Source organism: Mastigoproctus giganteus, chromosome 5 (genome assembly GCF_048544385.1).
Source record: "Mastigoproctus giganteus isolate SK-2022 chromosome 5, ASM4854438v1, whole genome shotgun sequence".
NCBI classification, from domain to species: domain Eukaryota; kingdom Metazoa; phylum Arthropoda; class Arachnida; order Uropygi; family Thelyphonidae; genus Mastigoproctus; species Mastigoproctus giganteus.
The window spans coordinates 139,742,369-139,763,373 of NC_143579.1; the positions used below are offsets into that span (position 1 = coordinate 139,742,369).

Here is a 21,005-nt window from a genome sequence, read left to right on the forward strand (position 1 = left end):
GAATACCATTTTTTTGTATATCTAATATTCAAATTTAATTGAAAACTTAATGAAAGTGTAGAGATGACTTGAGCAATGAACAATGCCATTATGTGAAATGCTTTAAGCCTACTAAACTGTTTCATCTCAGGTAAGCAGTGAATTTTTTTTTTAATTATTATTATTTAATTTTATCAATACAGATTTTGAAAATAATTAAAATAATTATATTTTAAATAATAATAAAAAAAAATGTACCTTATTGGTGTCAAAAAATCCACAAAACTGTATTAACTAGGGTATATAAGGATCCAAATTTTGCTAGCTACTGCTGACAGTGATTTTTTGCTGTGGAGGATTTCATTGTGTTGTGTGATACATAAGTGTAGTCTCCACCATTGTGCTGGGCAGCTTGACTTTTTGAAGACTTCCCTCTCTTTTAATTTCTTCTAGGTCATACATCAGCCCTCTTCCTAAGCCTTCATATAAGCCCATCAGAATGCTGAATTGGCACTTTATCTACTTATACTCTTTGCAATGAAAGCATGAAGATGTTTCCATTACAGATAAATCTGCAAAAAGAGTAATACATAGTACTGAATATAGCTCTGATTCACAAGCATCCCTGCTTCTTTTACAATTTGCTGCTCTTGTTTGATGATTGATTTCAGTCTAAATGTAATTTAAAAATAGCACATGGGATAATAGTAATGCTACACTTTTCCCAGATGCTACTCTGTTACATTTCTAAATAATGCTATTTCCTTTAAATGCTTAGCTAAATACATTTGTAATGATATTCATGTCAAAATTACAAATGCTCTGAAGATTGTTGTAAATTATGAAATCCTTACCTAAATTCAAAAATAAGATAATGTAATTTTCCATTGGAGAGAGAACAATGTTGGAAAGAGACATAATATAGGTGAAACCCGATAGTTCCCATGTCTCTCGTGATATATGATGTCATCAGCATATGTCTTGATTGTCTAAATACAGTATAATGCACTTCCTGAAGAAAGTGAAAGTTTAGATCATAACATCAGCAATAATGAGTATGACTGCAGCGATTGTTACTTTTCAATGTACCCCCTTTGTAAATCGTATTATGCATTAACTTTATACCCATCATAATGGCCTTTAGCTGCCGTTGCACCATAAAGCCACCACCAACATTAGTTTTATACTAACTTCCCCCCCCCTTTTTTTTAGTAAGCACTTGTGAATCTGTGTTTTTTAGTATATGCAATAAAATAATTTTTTCCCAAAATTTACTTTCTAAAACAGACTATATCTTATGGTATGAAAAATACAGTATATAATGGTAGAAATCATTCTTCATGCAAATGCTTTCTTAGTTCAATACTGATATGGAAAGCCATTTGATGTTATTCAAGTAAAGGGGTCATGAATCTGTTTTCTGGCATTTATAATATTTAATATACATTGTATAAGCTAGTTCTATGTTATGATCTATGCAAGATGACAGAAATATTGAGAAGGGTTCAGGCAGTTAATGGATAAGGGGATTTGATTTATTGTATAATGATATGCCAATTTTGAAAACCGATTCTTCCATAATTCTTTCTGGTTGAGTTAAAATAAATAAATAAAAAAAAAACAAAAAAAAATGCTAAATTTAGTTTTAATTCTATGGTACTTTCTGTAGAGTTATGGATATCTGGTTGGACAGCTTGTTGATCTGCTTCTAGAGCTTCACAACCGATATAATGAAATTTTGTTGAAACAGTGGGCTGGAATATTTCAGAAGATATTTGAAGATGATAATTATCACCCAATTGAAGTGAAAGTAAAAGAAGAATTTCAAGCTATTATAAAAGTCTTCCCATACAGTGATTCAGTTTTAGAAAAGGTAATTGTTTGTTCTTATGTCTATTTGGTTAACAGTGTTATGTATGATCAGTAGTTTGTGGCAAATTACAAGCTCATCCTGCTATAACATGTGACATACGTTCCAAAAAAGTGCAGCACACAAGAATTACATGTGTAGCATTCATGTTTTCATATAACAGTCAGGAATAGGGTCCATAAAAACTATAAATTTCAACACAACACTTAGTCAGTTGGTAAATAAAATCTGAACAATTGGTAAATAAAATCTGAAAGGTTATTTAATGAAAATTTATTAAAATAAAACACACAAAGGATTTTTGAAAATTGTCACTTGAGTATGAATGATTTATTTCAGGAGTCTGGTAACATGTTACTTTTCAATATAGCCTCCTTTGGAACATTTTTGCCACCAGTGCTGCAATGCATTGATTCCAGCTGCAAAGAAAGTTTCTCTTGGGCCTCCAGGAATGCATCCACTGCAGCAGTGACATCACTGTCAGTGGAAATATGGATGCCAGCCAGGTATTTTTTCAAATTAGGAAATAGATGAAAGTTCGATGGTGCTAGAGCTGATGAATGTGGGGAGGGATGGTCCAAGATTTAAAAGCTGCACTCATGTAGTGCAACCATGGCAGTGACAGGCTTGGGAGCAGGTACATTGTACGTGTGCACTCCTTTGCTGAGTTTTACTTTGTATTTGTCTTTGTTTTTCATGCAAATGCCTCACAAGGTCTGCATAATGTGTCCAGGAGAAGGGCAACAAGATTGGTGAGATTAGGCACCTGTGAGGTGATCTGATTGAGGTGTATAAGGCCTTGAAAGTTTTGGGCAGGCTCAATTCTGATGGGATTCCTCTTGCTCAGACTACGAACCTGAGGGTGCATAAATTCAAATTGAGGAAAGACGGTTAGAGAATAGATGTCCAGATGTCCATTTGCCTTTATCCAGTGGTTAGTTTATTGCTGGAACAAACTTTAATCTGTCGTTTTGGAAGTTGATAGCTTAAATAAATTCAGGGAGGAGCTGGATAAATGTTTAGAGGGAATGGATATGTGACGTGTTTTTTTTTTTTTTTTTTGGCTGATGCTATATAAGCTTGCTTTCTTACATCACATGCCTCTACTACTACTATTTCTATGAAGTAAAATGGGATCTACTACGAACAAAAATGATGCTTCGCACTAACTTATTCATCTAGTAAATTTCCTGTTTAGGCTTTCTGCCCTAAACTCTTTTTAGTATGTCGCACAATTTATTTATTGTAAGAAACTTTTAACTATTACATCTTTCCAAAAAGAACTGCAGTATTGAATCTTTTAATGTTTTATTTTATAATTAAGCTTTGTTACTTTGTGTAAACAACAAATCTTATCTCCCCTTTTCAATCGTCAAATGACGATTGAAAAGGGGAGATAAGATTTGTTGTTTGATAATTTCTCTTGCTAAGGACCTGAAATCTAGAAATTACCATAATCCACAAAGCCCCTGGCCCCCAAGCTTTCTGGATAAGGGGGTTTCAGTATTGTAATTATATAGTTCATTAGCATCTAAAATTGTCTTATGTGTGTTACAAGAGTCTGATTTTCATGTTGCATATTGTTTGAATAGGCTTTCTGTAATTTCCTTCAGTGTCCAAAGTGTAAAGTGTGTTAGTTGTCTGATGGCACCAGGGATTCCCCCCATTTCCGCATTGTATTCTTTGTGACGCAGAACTCTGTGAAGGCCAGAGATTTAAAGTGTGTGGGGAGTGATTTGTTGTGTAGTTATGTTCTGTTGTTTCTCTGACTATTTAGCCATTGGGCCCCTAATGGGACCCACCATAGCCCACACTTTGCCATGAGGAGACAGGTCAGGCACCCAGTAGATTATTTAAATACTCTGGCAGGCTCCACCCCCCTAATTTCCAAGGATTTCAGTGACAAGGCCTATATATATATATATATATATATATAATATCGGTGTAGATACACCATAGACAACTCTTAAGAAACTAAGTTGTAGTAGGGCATCATTTGCTCTGTTTCTCATATTGTGCTCTTCCTTCAAGATGAGTTGCTATGATATTGCACTACCTCGAATAAGTAACGCTTCACTAATAGAGAAGACTATTGTTACGATGCCTACTACAACAACTACTTCGTAGTTTCTTAAGAGTTGTCTATGGTGCATCTACACCGATATTATATAGAGAATAAACTCTTAACGTATTATGCTGTGTGCATTTAGTTATTTTTAAATATATATATATATATATATATATATATATAAAAAAGAGGGGAGACTAACACTATAATTTGGAAAGGCTGAAAGAGATTTACAAGAAAGCGGTAGAATTTAGACGTTGATTAGAATTTGGTGGCATTGTTAGGGGTGTACTCGGTCGGTTTAGTGTGAGAGAGAGAGAGACTGAAGACTGAGGGAAAAACAAGTAGAAGGATGGGGACAATGGAGAAGGCATCCCCAAAGAGGTCAGTGGGGACGAGCCCCACCAAGCAAAGTCTGGTGAGGCTTGTCCCCACTGGGAGAAGCAGGGAGAGGAGGAGACAGAAATCCATCTCTTCCCCTCCCTGCCTGAGGATGAGGTTTTAAAGGGAACTGGGTTAGAGTACCCAGTTCAGATCGTCAATGCCATGTTGTGTTGATTTCGGTAGCATGGTCAAACTGCCCCTCCTGCTCCAGGGGTACGATATGTTAGCTGGCAGTGGGGGGTGGGAGAGAAACATTTATTTCATTCATAATTTGCATTCTACTTTTATACTTTTTTCTTATATTTTATAATATACAGTTGACCCTTGAACAACACAGGTTTGAACTGTGCTGGTCCACTTATACGCAGATTTTTTTCAATAAATATATTGGAAACTTTTTTGGAGATTTGCGACAATTTGAAAAAACTTGCAGATTAACTGCATAGCCTATATATATCTTTGTAGTATGTAATAGATTAATTTTTGATGTTTGCACATGAGGCGATGTTTGCATAAACTCGAGAGAAGAAAAAAGAAAAAATTATAAAAAATCGTATTAAGTAAATAGTATGAGATCAATTAATAACCTAATAATTGTATCCTGTTTTAAAAATGGTAGCCTACAGTTAGTCTATTATAAAAAGTTAATTTATCAAAATATATGCACACAAACACTTACAGACCGTACATGGCCCCATTTGCGGTCGAGAGAAATGTAAACAAAAGTAAAGATTCAGTATTAAATCATAACCGCATAAAATTAACTGTAGTACATATTGTACTACTGTAATGTCTGCACTACAGCACAGTGGTATTGTCACCACACCAGGTGGAAAAGGCCTGGGTTCGAATCCCGTAGATGTCGTGAAGAACTTTAGTGGGCTTTTTTTCACTCTGTGGCTGAGTTAGTCGGTCTCAGGCATAGATAGCAAGGTTCCCCCCTCCCCCAGAAACTGGGATTTTTTTCGCCCAGCAAACAGGCAAATCAACCAGAGAACACACGCAATTTACAGACAAATAAATATATGTGTAGATATAATCATTTTATGGGGGACCCAAATATCATAATTTTTTGTACTACTGTAATAATTTCATAGCCGCCACCTGTTGCTATTGCGGTGAGCTCACGTGTTGCGAGTATCCATTAAAACAGCGTGACGCTAATCATCTCTACGTGATTAGCATCACTCTGGGTATATTCTTACCATGTGTACGCCATAGCCAACAATTTCATTACTTCATACAGCAAGTCCCCCCCCCACCACTTTTTCTTACTATTGAATACACTTATCTGCAAAAAGATCTAAACCTCCCAAACACTTCCTAGTTCATTTCACAAATATACGTGGTCCCAATTCTAATCTCAGTGAAGTCCATTTCCACTTGCCGTCTGCCAAACCCCATGTACTTTTTCTGACAGAATCTCAGTTATCGGTTGATTCAAATATTGCTCATCTCAGTTGCCCAAATTATTCGCTGCATGACTCCTTTCGCCTCCAAGGTGGTACTTATGCATATGTCTTCTGATATTCCCTGTCAGAGATTTGGTAATTTGGAATCTCCTCTTTTCAATCTTCTCTGGCTTAAAATCTCTACCTCATTGTGTCAAATTCACTCTGGGTATATTCTTACCATGTGTACGCCATAGCCAACAATTTCATTACTTCATACAGCAAGTCCCCCCCCCACCACTTTTTCTTACTATTGAATACACTTATCTGCAAAAAGATCTAAACCTCCCAAACACTTCCTAGTTCATTTCACAAATATACGTGGTCCCAATTCTAATCTCAGTGAAGTCCATTTCCACTTGCCGTCTGCCAAACCCCATGTACTTTTTCTGACAGAATCTCAGTTATCGGTTGATTCAAATATTGCTCATCTCAGTTGCCCAAATTATTCGCTGCATGACTCCTTTCGCCTCCAAGGTGGTACTTATGCATATGTCTTCTGATATTCCCTGTCAGAGATTTGGTAATTTGGAATCTCCTCTTTTCAATCTTCTCTGGCTTAAAATCTCTACCTCATTGTGTCAAATTCATCTGTTGTCTCTACTTTTCTCGGCCATCGACATTACAGTCGATGGATGTGAAAGGGCTTAACATTTTCCAGTGACACGTGTTTAACACCTTTCAATAGTTTTTGAAGCGAGTTTCATGCTTGACTGGATAGGTAAATAGTGTAAGCTTTCCTGGAGTTCCTTACTTGGTCGATTCGAGGTTGGCATTCGAGGTGAGCGGACGCGCTTAGACAGGGCTCCTCAGTTAAGTGGTTTACTTTTGGATAGTGCTTTTAAATATTTGATTTATTTAGATATTGGATTATTTTGTTATAGGTTTTCCTGTAACTGTTTGATTTTAATAATATTATAGATATAATTTTTTAAAGTTATTTTCATTGATATTTATTTAATTTTATAATGGTAGTTACGAGATCTGCCTTAAACACGTCACAGGGTATCGTGACTCACACGGAAATAGCAGATGGCGATTTACGGGTGAGTCATGATTTAATCCGTTGTGGAACCTGTGGAATGTTTTCCAAGGTCGACCTGGTGACTAATCCTACCTCACCTGGGGATTCTTTTCTTTGTGATCGATGTAAGGAGTGCACCGATCTTAAATTACAATTTGGTGCACTGAGGGAACAATTTGAGTCCCTGAAAAAACGAGTGCTTGCCCTCGAAAATAATGCATCTGGGAGCTCGTCAGGGACTCAAAACTCCAGCAATCTACCAAGTGATGCACACCCGATTCGAGCCTCAAAAGAGAAAAACCAAGTGCAAACTGCTCTGGTTAAAAAGGACATTGTATTATTAGGAGACTCCATTGTCAGGGAAACGGGGAATATTTTTTGTAATAAAGATAGGTGGAGGAGAACCAGGGTATGTCTGCCGGGAGCAACTATTGATGATGTCACCAACAGACTGTCAGATTTTAAAGGGGGTAAAGAAAATATTATTATTCATGTGGGAACAAACGATATTAAACGTACACGATCTGACGATTTGTTGGAAAAATACAGGACCATGCTGAGGAAATGTCGCGAGCTAGGCCATAATGTCTATGTGTCTGCAATTCTGCCCAGACACGATAGGAGGGATTATATGTTAAGAGCCTTGTGGATTAACTCAAGACTTGAAGGAATCTGCAAGGCTTTAGGGGGTAAATTTCTATCAGCATGGCCCACACTTGTAGGTAGAAGGAATTTGTTTTGTAGAGACGGGATACACTTAAACAAAGGTGGTGCAAAAGTTTTTGCCAGTATTATTGAGGATACCTTAAAGGTTCAGGGAAACTGCTAGTTAGGGGGGATGTGGGTAATACTGACACGCGTTTATCTGATAATATTGGTCAAAGTAACTCTTGCACATACCTCAAGAGTTCTTATCTGTTACCCCAACTGGACGTATTATCTAGATGTTCTGGGGGCACAAACGTTTCACGTGGGCGGGTAGCTAATGCCAGGGAAGAGAGCCTAAAAAACTTCAAGGGTTGTGTTAGGGTTGTTAAATATACAAGAACAGTAAATCTTAATTGTTTATACAGTAACGTTAGAAGTGTCGTCAATAAAATGAGCGAATTCGAACTGCTGGTTAAAACAAGTAACGCGGACATAATAGGGCTTACAGAGACGTGGTGCCACCCGGAAATTGGGGATGATGAGTTTCAGTACGGCTTGTATAATGTATTTAGGAAGGATAGGTTAGATAGAAGGGGTGGTGGGTTAATGCTTCTTATCAGAAGCAGCCTGAGTGCGACGATAGCTTTCCCGGATTCAGACGTTTCACATGCTAGTATAGAGTCTGTATGGTGTGAGATAGTTGGAAACAAAGGTATAATGCGAGTAGGAGTAATCTACAGACCAGGTGATTGTGAAGATTATGACAAAAGCCTCTACATGCAAATGGAATGGGCAAGTAAGCATCAATGCCTTATTATGGGTGATTTCAATCTGCCTCTAATTGATTGGAGTAAATGGGAAGGAAACTCGACATGGGGAACAAAATTTTTAAATCAACTAGATGACATGTTATTTGTATCAACATGTCAGGGAAAATACTAGAGAAAAGAATATCCTAGACCTCATCATCACACATGAATCAGATGACATAACAGGGCTGACAGTAGAGGAACCAGTAGCAGGAAGTGATCACGGAGTTCTACGGTGGATGATGACGAGAGAGGTAGCAGAAGTAAAAGGCAAAGGAATGGGTTTTAATTTCAGAAAAGGAAATTACGATGCCTTAAGGTACTACATGGCCTCTATTAACTGGATAGATATCACGCAGAGAATGAATACAATTGAACTGTGGTACGCTTTTAAAACATTAATCACAGATGCCTTGAATGCGTATATACCATTAAAAAAATACTCCACGAGGAGGGTTCCAAGTTGGATGACTAGTGAAGTTGCCGCATTACTTGAGCAGAAAAAGGTGGCATGGAAAGGTTACAGAACAATAAAAAGTACTGAAGCCTATAACAGCTACAAGGTGATGTGTAATAGAGCCACAGAAAAGGTTCGACAGGCAAAGGCAGTTTATGAGAAATCACTAGCAAACAGAGCAAAGAGGGGGGATAAAGAATTCTTCACATATATAAATGCCAAGAAGAGCAGGACAAACCAGATCGGACCTTTATGTAAGGGAAAGGGGATAGTAATAAATACACCAGCTGCCGTTGCAGATGAACTCAACAGTTATTTTGCATCGATATTTACAAATGAAAAGCCTTTTGTGACAAAGGGAAATTGTGGGAGCGAAGTTAAAAAATATGTAATTAATGATATTGAAATTTCGCAAGATTATTTAATGAAAAAACTTTCGAGCCTACAGACCAGTAAGGCTCCTGGAGTTGATGGAATATAATCTTAAGAGAGGCGGCAAGCGAGTGCATTGAACCATTGAGGCTAATTATGCGAGCATCATTAGACTCTGGGGAGATTCCCTTGGATTGGAAAAGTGCAAATGTATCTCCCATACATAAGGGTGGCTCTAAAAGTGAAGTTGGAAATTATCGACCTGTCAGTCTGACTTCAGTAGTAGGGAAAATCATGGAGGCAATGATCAAGGGTGGAATTCAGGATCATTTGGATCGAATTGGAATTCTCAAGGATACTCAGCATGGTTTCGTAAAGGGAAAATCATGTTTAAGAAATCTGGTTCGCTATTTCGAAAGGGTCACTCACGAGCTGGATTTAGGGAATAATTTCGACATTGTTTATTTAGATTTCAGCAAAGCTTTTGACTCAGTCCCACATGAGCGGTTGCTTTATAAGCTGGAACAGGTTGGAATCACTGGGAAAATCCTTAGATGGATAGAAGGATGGCTTCAGGGCAGGAGGCAGAGGGTTGTGATAAATGGCTATTCCTCAGATTGGGTTGATGTAAGAAGTGGGGTTCCCCAAGGATCAGTATTAGGACCACTGTTGTTTTTAATTTTCATAAACGACATTGATGAAGGGATAGAGGGCGTGATGTCTAAATTTGCAGATGATGTTAAAATTGGGAGAGTAGTTAATGATCACTGTCAAGCTGAGCTTCTTCAGAGAGACCTAGATAGACTTCAGGAATGGTCAGAAAAATGGCAGCTGTGCTTTAATCCAACAAAGTGTAAGGTATTACACCTGGGAAACAGTAATCCCAAAAAAACTTATTCACTTGGTGGAGTTCAACTAAAGCCAGTACTGGAGGAAAGGGACTTGGGTGTTACGATACGGTGAGACATGAAATTCTCTGAGCATTGTAAACAGGTTGCAAGGAAGGCCCATGGTGTCCTATCGATGATCTATCGAACTTTTGCAAGTAGAGATAGGGACGTGATAATCCCATTATATAAGGCTTATGTTAGACCACACTTGGAATACTGTGTTCAAGTATGGAGACCGCACCTGAAGAAAGACATCGAGCTTCTTGAAAGGGTGCAAAGAAGGGTAACTCGCCTGGTGAGATCGGCAAAAGGGCATCCTTATGAAGAAAGACTTCGAATATGTGGGTTGCAGAGTTTGGAAACTAGACACCTTAGAGGAGATTTGATTGAGGTGTTTAAGGCTCTGAGAGGCATCAGTAAAATGAATGAGGACAAAATTTTCAAGCTTATAAATGATGCTAGAACTAGGGGACATAAATTCAAGTTACGGGGGGAAATGTTTAGATTGGATTGCAGGAAGTTCTATTTTAGCCAGCGAGTTATAAATTACTGGAATAAGTTGCCTTCATGGGTGGTAGAGGCCGACAGTTTGGGGAAATTCAAAGGGCATCTGGATAGTACTTTCGGGTAAGGGAAGCACATAGGATGATAGGTTTAATTTCCTTTTTATTTATTTTTTATTTTATTTTTTTTTATTTATTATTTAGTTATTTATTTATTTATTTTTTTTTTTTGTTTTTATCATTGTTTTGTTCGGATTTTTTTTTTTTTTTTTTTTTTTTGGCTGGTGCAGCATAAGCCATAGGCTTTCTTGCACCATGCGGCCGTTACTAATACTAATACTAAATCAAACTCGAACTTTTCTGGGCTGCCAGATACACCCCAGACATCAAAAAAGAAAGATAGTTCTATTTCAGGAACTTCAAAACAGCAGAAAACTGACTCTGAGATCTATCCTACTCCAGCTTTCCTGATTATGCACTCAACTGGTGAAAATGCAATTGGCAAAATCTCACCATTTAGAGTACAAAAGGAATTAGAAAGCAGAGTTGGAGCTCCTATGTCTGTAAAAAGACTTAGGTCAGGAGATATTCTGATCCAGACCTCTAATAGTAAACACTCAGAGTGGCTCTTGAATATTAATCTCTTTGCTGGAATACCAGTTACTGTGACACTCCATAGATCACTGAACACCTCTAAAGGAGTGATCTCTGACTGGGATTTAATAGATGTGTCTGAAGAGGAGATGCTGGAAGAACTTAAAGAAGGTGTTATACAGGTCAAGAGAATTTCCACCAGAAAAAGAGGAGTTCTGACTCCTACACGCAATCTCATTTTGACCTTTAATACACCACATCTCCCAGCATTTATTAAGGCTGGATATCAGGTCTGTAATGTCAGACCATATATTCCAAACCCGCTACGGTGTTTCCAATGTCAGAAGTACGGACATTCCCAGACAGCTTGCCGGGGAACTCCTGCTTGTGCAAAGTGCGGGTCAGTTGAACACAACTGTGAAACCTGTACTGCACCCCAACCGATATGCCCAAACTGCAAAAAAGATCATCCCGCTTACGCCAGAACATGCGATCGCTGGAAAACTGAGAAACTTATTCAGATTTATAAAACCAATCATAATGTGTCCTGTCAAGAAGCAAAGCAAATCATCTCACCACCAACCCTTGCAAATAGATCTACGTATGCTCAAATCACCAAAAAATTCCAATCAACTGCATCATAAACTTGAACTAACAGTACCCCCAAAAGAGTCTTTCTCGAACTATGTAAAAACACTCTACAATGTAACTCAAACTTAGGCAGTCAATATGCCAGTTTCTATACCAATCGAAAATCTCAACTCCCCGGACGAAGGATCCAAAGAAAAACAAATCGTAAATTCTGGTCACCAACAGGAAATGGATACTAAGGAAATACCCACAGATGACCCTGTCCTACACATTTTTGTAGACAAGAGTGAAAAATAGAGAACCTCAGCACCACAAAAATGCTCAGAAAGTCTAACAAGAGATAAACAATGAACACAATAATTCAGTGGAATTGTCGTGGTTTCCGTGCCAATATTAATGACCTGTACGACCTTACCTCTAAATACACACCAATATGTCTGCCTCCAAGAGACGTATTTCAAACTTCAAGACACACCAAAACTGTCTTATTACAATATCTTTAGAAAAGATAGAACCGATCAAAATACTGCACGTGGTGGTGTAGCTGTTATAACAAACCCATATGTTCCTGTCAAACAGGTCTTACTGAACTCTCCCCTCGAGGCAATAGCGGTCCATATAGCTGCTGACATCTATATTACAATCTGCTCCTTATGTATTCCACCAAGCTTTCCATCCAACAAAATGATCTAAACAGCCTCATAGCTCAACTCCCCACACATTTCCTCATTCTGGGAGACTTAAATGGTCATCACACACTATGGGGTAACAACAGTATCAACCAAAGAGGAAAACTAATTGAAAAATGTTTAGATGATAACAACCTTCTCCTTCTAAATGATGGGTCACCGACTTATGTTCACCTTCCTTCCGGAACATATACTGCAATAGACTTGTCTATCTGTTCAGCAACTTTGTATCCTACTCTAAATATCCTACTCTAAAGTGGACGACAAACAATGATCCACTGCATAGTGATCATTTTCCCATTACAATTGAAATACTGAATAAGCCCTCTTATCATCTTACTAGAATTCCTCAGTGGCCAATTGGTAAAGCAGACCGGGAGACATAAAAAATTAACTAAACTGGACCCTGAAATTATACAAAAATCTCCCCAACCAGGGAAGCGGTTGAGTATGTCACAAAAACTATATTACATGCAGCAGGAAAAGCTATACCAAAATCCTCCTCAAAATTACCTGAACACCCAAAACTATGGTGGAATGACGAATGCCGTGCAGCAAAAAGAGACCAAAATAAAGCTTGGAATACTTTTCGGCACTATCCAACCACAGCTAATCTCATTCGGTTTAAAAGTGTAAGAGCAAGATATGTTAGATGCAGTAATAAAAAGGCCTCTTGGATTCGCTTCACTTCAACCATCAATCAAGCAGCTCCCACACATAAAATTTGGAAAACAATCAGGAAAATAGAGTGGTAAATATCAAACGACACCTCCAGCCTATCATGGAATGGAGAGGGCAGAACATTGCTGACCATACCCAAATTGCCAATATACTAGGGGAAACTTTTGCCAAACCATCAGCAACAGAAAGTTACATACCAGCCTTCAGAAGATTCAAAGCAAATTCAGAAAAACAAAAGTTAAACTTTTTTTCAAAAGGAGAACAATATAACTTACCATTCACTACCCACGAACTATATAGAGCCTTGTCAACATCTAGGCGTAGTGCTGTAGGACCAGATAATATTCATTATTCGATGGTACAGGAACTAAGTGCTGAATCACTGCAGTCACTTCTTGATCTGCTCAGTAGGCTCTTCCTGGAAGACACATTCCATAAACAATGGCACCACGCTACAGTCTTTGCCTTCCTTAAACCAGGAAAAGACCCGACAAATCCTACTAGCTATAGACCCATTGCTTTGACCAGTTGCCTTTGCAGAATTCTCGAAAAGATGGTGAACCGTCGACTGATATGGTACCTTGAAAATTTCAATCTCTTACATTCTGCACAATTCAGCATTCGACAAAACAGATCAACACTAGATATACTAGTAGGACTAGAGAATTCCATTCGGAATGCATTCCTTAGATTGGAACACCATGTAATGGTTTGCTTTGACATCAGCAAGGCCTATGATTCCACGTGGAAGTATGGAATACTCTGCGAATTACATTGCCATGGACTTTGGGGCCATCTCCCGATTTTAATACGCAACTTCCTAGAAAAGCGAACATTCCATGTTCGATTTAAAACTTCGCTGTGCGAACTATTTTTTCAAGGAGTTCCCCAGGGCTCTGTACTCAGTGCTACACTCTTCATAATTGCGATAAACACCATTGCTGAACAACTTACTTTAGCAGAAAAAGGTGGCATGGAAAGGTTACAGAGCAATAAAAAGTACTGAAGCCTATAACATCTACAAGATGATCTGTAATAGAGCCACAGAAAAGGTTCAACAGGCAAAAGCAGTTTATGAGAAATCACTAGCAAACAGAGCAAAGGGGGGAGGGAGGGAAATAAGGAATTCTTCACATATATAAATGCCAAGAAGAGCAGAACAAACCAGATTGGACCTTTACGTAAGGGAAAGGAGATAGTATTAAATACACCAGCTGCTGTTGCAGATGAACTCAACAGTTATTTTGCATCGATATTTACAAATGAAAAATTGTGGGAAATTGTGGGAGCGAAGTTGAAAAATATGTAATTAATGATATTGAAATTTCGCAAGATTATTTAAAGGAAAAACTATTGAGCCTACAGGCCAGTAAGGCTCCTGGAGTTGATGGAATATATCCTATAATCTTAAGGGAGGTGACAAGTGATTGCATTGAACCATCGAGGCTAATTACACAAGCATCACTAGACTCTGGGGAGATTCCCTTGGATTGGAAAAGTGCCAATGTATCTCCCATACGTAAGGGTGGCTCTAAGAGTGAAGTGGGAAAGTATCGACCTGTCAGTCTGACTTCAGTGGTAGGGAAAATCATGGAGGCAATGATCAAGGGTGGAATTCAGGATCATTTGGATCGAATTGAAATCCTCAAGGATACTCAGCATGGTTTTGTAAAGGGAAAATCATGTTTAACAAATCTGGTTTGCTATTTTGAAAGGGTGACTCACGAGCCGGATTTAGGGAATAATTTCAACATTGTTTATTTAGATTTCAGCAAAGCTTTTGACTCAGTCCCACGTGAGCGATTGCTTTATAAGCTGGAACAGGTTGGAATCACTGGGGAAGATCCTTCGATGGATAGCAGGATGGCTTCAATGCAGGAGGCAGAGGGTTGTGATAAATGGCTATTCCTCAGATTGGGTTGATGTAAGAAGTGGGGTTCTCCAAGGATCAGTATTAAGACCACTGTTGTTTTTAATTTTCATAAACGACATTGATGAAGAGATAGAGGGCGTGTTGTCTAAATTTGCAGATGTTAAAATTGGTAGAGTAGTTAATGATCACTGTCAAGCTGAGCTTCTTCAGAGAGACCTAGATAGACTTCAGGAATGTTCAGAAAAATGGCAGCTGTGCTTTAATCCAACAAAGTGTAAGGTATTACACCTGGGAAACAGTAATCCCAAAATAACTTATTCACTTGGTGGAGTCCAACTAAACCCAGTACTGGAGGAAAGGGACTTGGGTGTTACGATAGGGTCAGACATGAAATTCTCTGAGCATTGTAAACAGGTTTGCAAGGAAGGCCCATGGTGTCCTATCGATGATCTATCGAACTTTTGCAAGTAGAGATAGGGACGTGATAATCCCATTATATAAGGCTTATGTTAGACTACACTTGGAATACTGGTTCAAGTATGGAGACCGCACCTAAAGAAAGACATCGAGCTTCTTGAAAGGGTGCAAAGACGGGTAACCCGTCTGGTGAGATCGGCAAAAGGACGTCCTTATGAAGAAAGACTTCGAATATGTGGGTTGCAGAGTTTGGAAACTAGACACCTTAGGAAGATTTGATTGAGGTGTTTAAGGCTCTGAGAGGCATCAGTAAGATGAATGAGGACGAAATTTTCAAGATTATAAATGATGCTAGAACTAGGGGACATAAATTCAAGTTATGGGGGGAAATGTTTAGATTGGACTGCAAGAAGTTTTATTTTAGCCAGCGAGTTATAAATTACTGGAATAAGTTGCCTTCATGGGTGGTAGAGGCCGACAGTTTGTGGAAATTCAAAGGTCATCTGGATAGTACCTTCGGGTAAGGGAAGTGCATAGGATGATAGGTTTAATTTCCTTTTTTTTTATTAATTATTATTATTTATTTATTTATATTTTTATTTATTTTTTTTTGTTTTTATCATTGTTTTGATCGGATATTTTTTTTTTTTTGTTTGTTTTTTTGGCTGGTGCAGCATAAGCCATAGGCTTTCTTGCACCATGTGGCCATTACTAATACTAATACTAATTTCTAAACACTATCGATAAGGCCTGTTCGTAGATGCCTTAGTATTTCTTGTCATGGGAAAAACATGAATACGATCGAGAGACAGTTACAAGGGGCAATAAATAAGATCAGTACATGGGCACAAACCAATGGTTTTCAGCTTTGTTCTCAAAAAACATTGTGCATCCATTTTTGCCGACAACATAAACTGCACCCACATCCGGAACTACAAATGAATGGACAACCAATAGCAGTTCAACCCAGCATACGATTCTTAGGAATCACCTTAGATCATAAACTTACCTTTTTGGAACATATTGAAAGACTAAGAACATCCTGCCAACAAAAATTAATTATCATCCGGGTTCTCTCAGCAACAAAGTGGGGAGCTGATTGCCTTACCTTATTACAGCTATACAGATCTTTAATAAGATCACAACTTGACTAAGGAGCACCAGTGTATAGCTCAGCAAGGCCTAGTGTCCTTTGCTGGCTTCATCCTCTCCATCATAGTGCAATGCGCATTGCTCTAGGAGCATATCACATGTCTCCAATACATAGTCTATATGCCGAAGCTCACGAACCCCCTCTCTCTATCAGAAGGCAACAACTTATATTACGCTATGCATATAAAATTAGATCTATGCCTGAACACCCAAATTGGGAATTACTTTTCACCCCCTAACACAGCAGGTTATACCATAACCGCCTTACTAACCGACTGTTAGATATAAGAATAAGACATCTTCTAGAAGAACTTAATCTGACTTTTGTTAATATCGCAAATACCACTCCACTACTCCTTGCTCCGTGGAACATTACTCCACCTTCATGTGATAAATACCTTCATAAATGGGATAAATCTGCACTACATAAAGAAAATTTCTTGCAATTGTATCTTGCAGTGGTGGAGCAGTTTCCAAACTTTGTTGTAGTTCATACAGATAGGTCAAAGAATGATGCCCACGTTGGAATCGCCGCAGTTTTTCCGAACATAACATTGGCCTTCCAACTACCACATGAGTTCAGTATATTTTCTGCCGAATTAATGGCAATTCAGGTTGCACTGAAGCATATCGAGTACTCCAATATTGAAAACAGTATAATTTTCTCTGACTAAGTGTACTTCAAGCCCTGGAAAATACCATGAACATCACCCACCCAGTCATAAAAGAAATAACAAACTCTTTATATATCTTATCTGAGCTTGGAAGAACTGTACACTTCTGTTGGGTCCCAGGACATATGGAAATTTCAGGACATGAATTAGCGGACAATGCCGCAAAAGCAGCTGACTTACCACCCGATGTACAGTGGAGAGTTCCATATCAAGATTATAGACGAATAATACAGGAAAAATGCATGTACCAATGGCAATCAACATGGCGAAACCAACTTGAAAATAAGCTTTGAAGTATCAAGCCAAATCTTGAGCAATGGCCTTCAAGCTTCAGTCCAATTTGACAACAGGAGCTCGTCTGCGAATAGGTCACACTAATATTACTCATGGTTATCTTTTAAGAGGGGAGATTCACCCCCAGTGTGATCACTGTAAAACAGTGCTTTTAGTGAAGCATATCCTTGTGGAATGCACAAAATTTGTAATAGAATGCCAGAATCTCTTCACTCCTGCCACAACTGAAGATCCACTAATGCTTACTTCACTTTTGGGCAATAAAACAAATGTCTCAAAGATTTTTACCTTTCTCAAACGATCAATGTATACCACCTCCTTTATCTAGTCAAAAATCAGTTTCCTGACTCTCGATTCATAAAGAAATAGCATAAATACTAACATATGTATGGTGCACTATGGTCATAGATGCCCATGCACCAAAAAAATCCTCAAACAAAAAAACAAACAAACAAACAAACAATCTACTGTTCTCCCAATTCCACTAATCACTTGGAGCTCTTTGACTTTCTCTCTTTTACAACTTTCTCCAGTCCAACTTTCCTAACAGTGACGTAATTTTCCTTGGTGATTTTAATGTTCACAACTCCAGAAGGCTTCCATTTTCTAGTCACACCGACCAAGCTGGTCAAGATGCTGAGGCTTTTGCAATTACTAATGACCTTGCACAGCTTGTTCATTTACCTACCAGAATACTGGACAATCCTAACCATACAGCCAACACGCTTGATCTTTTTCTCACAAACAGCCCTTTTAAGTACACGGTCGAAGTGAGTGGTCCTTTAGGCACCTCAGATCACAACTTGGTTATTGTCTCTTTTCAAATGGACCCTTTATCCCACTGCCATTTCCAACCACGTGTTGTTTGGTATTAAAAGAATGCAAAATGGAATAACCTGCTAGATTTCTTTTCTTTTTTTCCTTGATTGGACCCAGAGCAATATGGCCTTAGTTGCCAATGTTCCTAAAAACCAAATAACTTCAATAACAACAACAACCTTGGTCGGATTACTGTTTCAAAATTTCTGATGTCACGGTTTGCCCAGATCGTGTCAGTGAAATTATTCTTGTAAGAATGGAATCCTTTATTCCACACTCCTCCAATTTAAAATCTCGTCCTTTATCTAAACCTTGGTTTTCCAATAAATGTGCTAAGGCTGTTCAATTGAAGAATGTTACATATCGTAATTTGCTTGTTTTCAGTTCTTCAGTTTCATTTTCTGCCTACACCAAAGCTCACAACAATTGTAAAGCAGTTATTAATCAGTCCAAACTAGATTTTGAACAGGCTAAGAGTAGAAAACTTGCTTCTTGCCCTAATAGTAGCCGAGCATTCTCGTCTCTTGCAACACCTATTGGCTGCAACTTTTGCATATCTTCTCCCACCTCTGTAAACACCAGATGGTTCTGTTGCGACTTCAGCCAAGGATAATTAAAGCTGATCTATTAGCATCCCATTTCTTTCAACTCGTGTATTAATGATCTTGGTAAAACACCTCCCATCATTTCCAACATGCTTCTTTCAATTCTTTTTGTGGTCTTTCGTCAAAAGGATGTCAGAAGGATTTTGACAAATCTTAAAGCTCCAGGTTCTGATGGTATTTCTTCACTTGTTCTCAATGCCAGTGCTCTTGAATTTACTCCTGGGCGCCTCCGTAGCCAGGTGGGCAGGAGCAGCAGTGCGTAGCACACGCTTCTTGTTTGAACTGGGATTCAAGCCCATGACCACCAAATACGGAGGATGCGGAAAGGTCAGAGAATGACCACTGCATATCCCCGGAGCAATATGGCCTTAGTTGCTAATGCTCCTAAAAACCAAATAACAAACAAACTTACTCCTGTTCTTTGCTGCCTTTTTTTCACTTTCTTAGTCCAAAGGTGTTTTTCGTTCTGCTTGGAAATTTGCTCATATCCAGCCAGTTCCTGAAAAGGGTGAGAAATCCCTCCCATCCAAATATCGTCCCTTTGCTTCTTCCGTTACTTCTACTCTTTATCGTCCCGTTACTTCTACTCTTTCTAAAGTAATGGAGAAATCAATTAAATGCCAACTCCTAAACTACCTAGTAACCTTTCGACTGATCAATGATCGCCACTATACATTCCGCCAGTGTCAATCCACTGGTGATATTCTGGCTTATGTTACCCATTTATGTACAAATTCAATGGAAAAGTTTGGTAAAACACAAGCAGTTACTTTTGTCATCTCACTTTCAATTGTGTTTAGGAGACCTTTATCTCCTTGTTTAGGAGATAAAGGTCTCCTAAACAAGCTTCCATCTTATGGTTTGCCAACTGTTTTTTGTAATTGGTTATCCAGTTTTCTCTCTGATCGCTCACTGAGGTTGATGGTAGATGGCTCTTTGTCTTCTAACTTTTCCACTAGTGGTGGTGTCCCCCAAGGTTCAGTTTTTTCCCCCACTCTTTTCCTCTTGTATATTAATGACCTTCTTCCATTGACTGGATATCCTATCCATAGTTTTGCCGATGATAGCACATTGCATTCCACTTTCCATTTTGAGAAACCTGTCCCTGCTTCAACTTCTCGAATATTCGCTACCAATTCCTTAAAATGCTAATCTCCAGGTAAGTTCAAAATCATGGACCAAATCTCTAATGCTAATCTAATAATTTTCAAATAGTGGTGCTGGTTCTGGGTGGTGTTCTTTATGTTATGCTTAATTACTTGAATTTGTGTACCCCTTTGATGTTTACTGTAATCAGATATTCTCTGAAAGTACATATCTTCTTTCCTGGTGCCACTCCTTCATTAGCATTAGTAGAGGCATTTGATGCAAGAAAGCAAGCTTATGCAGCATCAGCCAAAAAAAAAAAAAAAAAAAAAAAAACCACTTCCACTTCACCCCTCTGTTCATTCAAAATACCTGTCCAGCTGAGCCTTAAACTTATTTAGACTATCAACCTCCACCACAAGGGATGGAAGTCTGTTCCCCCAACCAACCACCCGCTGGCTAAAGGCAAATTTCCGCACGTCTATCCTACATCTGTCTTTCCTCAATTTGAATTTATGCCCTCTCAGGTGATTATTCTGAGCTAGAGGAAGAATCCCATCAGCATTGAGCATGCTTAAACCATTCAAGGCTTTATACACCTCTATCAGATCACCTCGCTGGTGCCTAGTCTCCAGACACTGTAATTTGCAAAACTTAAGCCTTTCTTCGTAAGAGCACCCCTTTGTTCCATTCACTAATCTTGTTGCCCTTCTCTGTACTCGTTCCAGCAGCTCTACATCCTTCTTGAAATGAGGCCTCCAGACCTGTATACAGTACTCTAGGTGTGGCCTGACCATCGCCTTATACAATGGAATAATCACCTCCTTATCCCTGCTGGAAAAATTCCTGTATATCATTGACAATACTCCATGAGCTACTCTTGCAGCCCGTCTGCACTGCTCAGAGAACTTCATATCTGCCTGCACAACCACCCCCAAGTCCCTTTCATTCTCTACCACTGTCAGTGTTGTACCATAGAGTTGATACGTTGCTCTGGGGTTGCTGTTTCCCATGTGTAGTACTTTACATTTGTCAATGTTAAACTTCATTTGCCACCTCTCAGCCCATCTGCTCA

At 38.6% G+C, this 21,005-nt stretch overlaps 1 protein-coding gene across 2 annotated transcripts in view; it reads left to right on the forward strand.

The window, feature by feature from the left end:
- Sec15 (exocyst complex component Sec15) overlaps positions 1-21,005 on the forward strand; it is a 654,019-nt gene that overhangs the window by 213,565 nt on the left and 419,449 nt on the right. For both annotated transcript variants that reach the window (XR_016546976.1, XM_090374206.1), the window contains exon 10: positions 1,649-1,852. Coding sequence is in view for 1 of the 2 variants with exons in the window: in XM_090374206.1 (XP_090230332.1) it covers positions 1,649-1,852 (204 nt within the window). In the remaining variant the exon portion in view is untranslated. The remainder of the gene's footprint in view (positions 1-1,648; positions 1,853-21,005) is intronic.